Source organism: Parus major, chromosome 4 (genome assembly GCF_001522545.3).
Source record: "Parus major isolate Abel chromosome 4, Parus_major1.1, whole genome shotgun sequence".
Lineage (NCBI taxonomy): Eukaryota > Metazoa > Chordata > Aves > Passeriformes > Paridae > Parus > Parus major.
In genome coordinates, this window is record NC_031771.1 from 26,615,452 (window position 1) to 26,621,451 (window position 6,000).

At 48.9% G+C, this 6,000-nt stretch overlaps 1 protein-coding gene across 10 annotated transcripts in view; it reads left to right on the plus strand.

Annotated features, from left to right (window-relative positions):
* Positions 1-2,086: 2,086 nt before the first annotated feature.
* The window catches only part of TMEM131L (transmembrane 131 like), an 83,520-nt gene continuing 79,606 nt past the window's right edge, over positions 2,087-6,000 (plus strand). For 3 of the 10 annotated variants that reach the window (XM_033513504.1, XM_033513508.1, XM_033513507.1), the window contains exon 1: positions 2,105-2,212. In XM_033513504.1, the coding sequence (XP_033369395.1) occupies positions 2,141-2,212 (72 nt within the window). In that variant the 5' untranslated portion in view covers positions 2,105-2,140. Of the gene's footprint in view, positions 2,213-6,000 lie in introns of all 10 variants that reach the window. The other 7 variants (XR_004496890.1, XR_004496891.1, XR_004496892.1 and 4 more) reach the window with 6 other exon arrangements.

Sequence of the window (6,000 nt, forward strand, 5' to 3'; positions counted from 1 at the left end):
AACTGCTTAGACCAAAAGCTGAACATCTCATGGAAGCATGGCTGCTGCATTCTCCCTTGTTTTTATTGTGTGGGCTCTGGCTGTTGTTTTCTTTTATTCATAACAGCTTAGAAGCAATGACTTAGAAATCATTCCAGAGCAAGAGAATAAATATGCATAGGTACAAATCTCAAAGGCAGAAAAAAAATATAGAATGCTTTTCTTCCCTTTGGTCCAGGAGTGACCTTCAGTGGTAGAAGCTCAATGTGCACCCCTGATTTTCTGCTCCCCCTCCTCTTTTGTGCCTAGGTACTGCCAGGCTCTCAGAGCAGCGTGTCATGTTTTCTACATGATGCCATCACTTCAAACCGTGCAGTGAACTCATGGGTTTAGGGAGTCCAGCGTCATTGTCTCTGAAGCTTTCAAAGCTTCGCTTTAGTTTTAAATGCCTCTTTAAGCACAGACAATGCTCCAACAGGCTTGCTGAAACTAAATGAAGCTTATAAAGCTTTGAACGCTATTGTAACATGGTGGGTCCCGCAGGAGACTGCAAAATCCTGCTGTGTGCAAGGATCCACCACGCTTTCAAGTGGATGCAGTGTATGTGCTAAAAAATGTAGGCAGAGCAGGGCAAGGAAAGGACAGAGCACGTCAGCGTATTTTTTTAATTACCTAGCATTTGATTGATACCACAATGGTAACATACTTTTTTAAAATAAAAATATTTACTATCCTTTCTTCTTCATTACACAGAAGAATTTGGGAGATATATATATATATATATATATATATATATATGTATGTATACTTGAGATTCCAGAGCAAGCAGCTTTTTATTAATAGATCATTTAGCCATACTACTTTTCTTGTCAATGTTTCAGAAGTTGCACCATTAAAATCACTTAATATTGTCCTTTGTTCATCAAGTCTTCTGTCTGATCATATAGATGCTTGTTTTACCATGCAGATTTTTTCAATCAAAAATGCATGAGAAGAGGGAAAATGAAAAAAAGTAGGCCAGGTAAGCACCCTATTTTTCTGTCTGTATTTAATCACAGCCTAGAAAGTCAAAGCGAGCTGGCAAAAATTCTGCTTAGAAACAAGATGTTTGTTATCCGCGGTAATGAGTGCGGTGTCATTAACAGCTTATTGGGGCAGTGCCGCTGCCTGTTCGCTTTCCAGTCCTCAAAGAGGCGATGGATGGGCTGCTGACCCAGATCGGGCGCGTAAGACGAGAGCGATTCCTCCCTGACAAGCCCCAGCAGTGACAACTGGTCATTAATTGTAAAAATTCTGCCAGCGTGTGGTTTTAGAAACAATTTGTACTTCTTTAATTACGCTGTCAGGGCAAGCTTTGTCCCAGACGCTCTTATCAGGCTGAATTAGTCTTTAAAAGAATTAGGCTCGGCTCAGCTCAGCTCCGGCTGCACTCACCATCTTCTCTAAAAATCTTTGCTAGGAATGGGGGAGCGCGCAGCGGTGGAGAGCATGGCAGTAATTGTCACCAGAAGGACGAGAGAAACTCCCGTTCCCGTGCTGTTTTATTATTCTAATGATGCAGAGGGGCCCCGGCGGAGCTCGCAGCCCCGCTCTGCTGGGAGTTACACAAACACTGAGATGGAGGGAGTGCTCCCAGAGCGCTGGCTGGCTGAGCAGGGCAGCGGGGCGAATGCCAGGGAGAAAAGGGAGGGCTGCTTATCTTCAGCTGTCACGCGGGCAACCGAGCGGACATTTATGGCTGTACCCTGCCAGGTCCTCTCTCGCCAGGGCTCTTCCCCGCCCTGTGCATTCACCCCTGAGCACACAGTCCTACGGCTCGGGTTTGGAGGACCTGGCTTTCCCCGAGTGGGACTGAGCCCTCGGTGAACTGTCTGGGTGTTTGGGGAAAGGCAGCCCCTCTGGGGAGGAATGAGCCTAGCTGGGCGAGGAGATGGCCCGAGGCAAGGCGTTATCACCTCTCAATCTCTCTTTGGGATTTGTAGCCTTATCAGGGGGGGCTGCCCGGTGCTGCACTTGCTGATAGGGCTGGCCCCGGGCGTGCGGAGCGGGTGTGGGGATGTATAGCCGTGGGGCTGATAAAGAGGAACTTGGCAGCGGAGGGAGGCCACCGGGGAGGGTGAGGAAAGGCCCTGAGCTCCTGGAGCCTGACACAGACCCCAGGATGGGCTTTTGTCAGCTCATTCCAGTGGGGCTTATCACTGCCGATTTCCTCGCAGGGGATGGCAAGGTGAAGGTAACACTCCAGAGTGAGCCGACCACTTTCCCGGGGCTTTTAAAAGAAAAATGTCACCTTCAGTGCATACTGTCTCTCAAACTGCACCTAATGGAAATACCTAAATATGCTCAATTTATGTTAAGCATCTACAGCTTATGGCGCAATACATGGCTGCAAATGATATGATTTCATACTATAAAGACTTCCACTGGGCTCAGTTCCCCCAGAAATTAATTTTGCTTAGTGTTTCTGTAAAGTCTCATCTCTTTTTTTGAAAGGCAAGTAGCTATTCCCATGCTGCAAATAATGGGGATTTGTAATGACATTTAGGGCTGGATTAATTTCTGTGTGCTTTATGATTTGCAAAAGTTTACAGCAGTATTTCCAGACTGCTGTAGGTAAAACCCAGCTCCTTTTCCTTGTAGTTCAAGGACAAGGCAAACAGTAAAAATAAATATTTCAGCAGCATATCCTACTCCTGAAAAAACAAGTCAATGATTTTAAAGTATGACAGTGCAGGGATTTGCTTTGCATGAATACTAAGTGTGTCTACAGTCTCCAAAATTTTTTTTCTCTAGCTGGGAAACAGCATCATCAATAGGTCTATGAGCTTTGAAGAGCGCTGTCACATTTGCAGATAGCAGCGGGTGCTGCACCACCACACCAGGTTCACAAGCTGGACCATGCCCTCCCAGTGCATCGTCCAACAAGTTCCTCATCCAAATATTTTAGCAATTGTTTGCTTTGTCCGGTGAGTGGGCTGAATCCATTCGCTCCCGATTAGTCAGTAGTTTCTGAGGAACAGAAAAGTACCATGATAGCCCATCACAGAGAGCCGGCGGGGACTTGCCGGCAGCCTTTGTTTCCCCTTTCACTCCGAGCTCCTTCTCACCGATGGGTCTGCAGTCAGACTAGAGGAGCGAGATTGCTCTAAATAAAATTGAGGTGTGGCAGCAAGAAGGTGTTAAATGTATGTCGGATGCAGTTGGAAAGCTGCTGGTGGCGGTGCCGATGTGCACACAAGCAGAGGGCGAGGGATGGGGTGTCAGGGATGTCCTAGGGAGCAGGGTTGCGTGTCACATGCCCGCTCACTGCAGGAAGCGCAGTGGATGAGGAGGAGCACCGCATCCCCCGCCAGGTTGGGACTGGCACCCGCCATGCTGGAATATTCTGTAGAGAAGAATGGGCAGTGAGTACTCTGAGACACGGGGCTCTCGAGTATCCCACTGAGCACCCGAGGCCAAGAGATGCAGGTGTTTCAGCCTAGAGGAGCCCAAATATCCTTTCTCATGGTTACTGAAGTTACTTGGAGCCTTACCTGGGAGGAAAAGCTTCCCCCTCTGCTTCCCTCCTGCTCTGCCCACCCACCCTGCCCTGCCTTGTCCTCTCCTGTGCTCTCAGTGGTTGGTGACATTCCAGGGCTGCCTGAGGAGCATCTCCATGTACATGGCACCAGTTACATCTCATCTCATCTCATCTCATCTCATCTCATCTCATCTCATCTCATCTCATCTCATCTCATCTCATCTCATCTCATCTCACACGTGAGAAACAGTCCCAGGCATATTTTGCTGGTAAAGGAATGCACAGAGGCACAAGAGCAGCAATGTAATTAGGCTGCCTGCTTCTGTCTGATGTCTGTCACACAGCATATATCTCCCCCTGCGATTGCAACGTCTGCATCATGGCCCTGCTTTCCTCCCAGTCCTGCCCATTGCATTTGAAAAAGCCTCCAGAAAGCAAAGTGTTCAGCTGTGCTGTTTGGTAGAAGTGGCTCTACCACGACTGTGGAAAGCCTCACTTCCCCTGCTCCCCAGACCTTTCCAAAACTGCGAATGTGCCCGTTGCTTTACACAGAGGAAAGGGCAAGCATTTCCAGGGTGAGTCTGGTCCCAGCCTGGACTGCAGCTCAGGCCAGCTCTCTCACCTGACATTTTTAAACCTGCTTAGCTAAACCAAGACTGTCTAGGAGTTTCCCTCTAAACCCCTACCTATGTCCAGCCCCCTTCCTGCAAGCACTGAAAATGGAGTTGACTTTAGGACAGGCAAAAAATCATCAGCTCATGCTGGCATGATGTCTTAAAAACTCATCAAGACAAAGCAAGTAAATTAAAATAGTATTAGTCTACAGCTCTAACTGGTACTCCAACTGGAACCAGTTGCAGAAGTAATGGGAACTATTCCCTACTGAATGCACATGCATGGTGCCATGCAGCTCCTGGGTGGGGTTGTCATGTAAAGTTTTCACCATTGTAACTCTCTTTTCTCTAAAGCACGTATTCAAGTGCCTGTCCAAGCGTAGACACTTGTTTGTCGACAGAGAAACATCCAACCATTCCTATTTTGAAAGGCTGTGTTTCTCTGCAAGCCCTGGGGTACTCTGCGGCACAGGTGGAGAGGTGCCACAGTGTTCCTCTGCCCATGTGTGGGAAAACCCAGGCAATGAGATTAAAGACACAGACGGACAGCATGGAAAACAAGACCCGTCTAACCATTAAGGACAGGAAAAAGAGAGAAGACAGAAAGAGGAGGATGCCGACAGGAGACAAGGCTGCATTGCATTACTTTAGCGGTTGTGCAACACTGAATGCCAAAATCTTCTCCTTTAGGAAGGAAGTTAGCACCTCTTTTGTGGAGACCCACCTGCACCTCCAGTCAAACCTGAATGGCCTCCGGGTGGGAAAAGCTTTTCCAAGTGCTGAGCAGAAAGGGCATTGTGTAGGTGACCCACTACCGCTGGGGAACAAGGTCCCAAATGTCCTCATGTGTTGTCTCGATTCAGGGCTAAAAATGGTTTTTGTTGTTTCTTTGGCTTTATTTATAAGCCTTTGCTGACCAAGTCCCATGCTGCCAGTGTTTATGTGAGTTACTATGTGTGATTGGTAAGGGGAGAACCAGATGCAATTTGGGGGCTGTGCAAACCTTGTTAGCAGTGTATTCGCTTTATTTTTCTCCTCGAGGTTTGCAGAACTAGTTTAACAACTGTTTTTTCCTGTAATTTAAGCATTTGAGGGGGCGCTTGCTATTTTTTTTTTTTTTCATAAGCAGAAGGGACTTTTAAAAAAGCACTTTAAAATGCAATTAGAAGGGTATGTGAGATACATGTTAAAACTGTGCGACCCTCACAACTATCTCTGGGCTCTGTTCTGCACTTGTTTTACAAACACCATGAAATTCCCTGAGAGATCCAACGGGCACCTGAAGAGTTGCTTAAGACTGAAACGCACCTGAACAGCAGCAGCGACCCTCAACATACAGCGCTGCCAAGCAGTCAAGGAATACTGAGACAAATTAACCAGATTGGTGGAACTGGAGGAGGGAGATCGGGGAGTCCCCCCTCTCTAGAGACCTTCAAAACCCATCTGGAGGAGTGCCTGTGTCACCTGCTCCAGACGACCCTGCCTTGGCAGCGGGTTGGATCTCGATGGTGTCCAGAGATCCCTTCCGGCCCTAACGATTCTGTGTGATCTGCAGTAGGACCACCAGATCGCGGGGACTTTGATTGTCTCCCCCCGCTACGACACTCCCCGCCTTCCTCGCTGCGCTCTCCCCTCCCCCTTCACGCGGCAGCCCGATTTCTTCCCTTCGCACTTTTCACGTTTTGTTTCTAAAAATCACCGGGGAGCGCCGGGCCCGGCGCGGTGACATCCCACACGGGCGTAAGGGCGGGCAGCCCGCGGTCCGGCCGCACAGCCGAGCTAATACCACCGGCTCGCCTATTCCCCCGCTCCCGCCGCGCCTCCCTCCCGCGCTGGGGAGCACCGTGCCGGGCTCGGGCGGGCGCAGCGGGGCCATGTGCGCGGCTG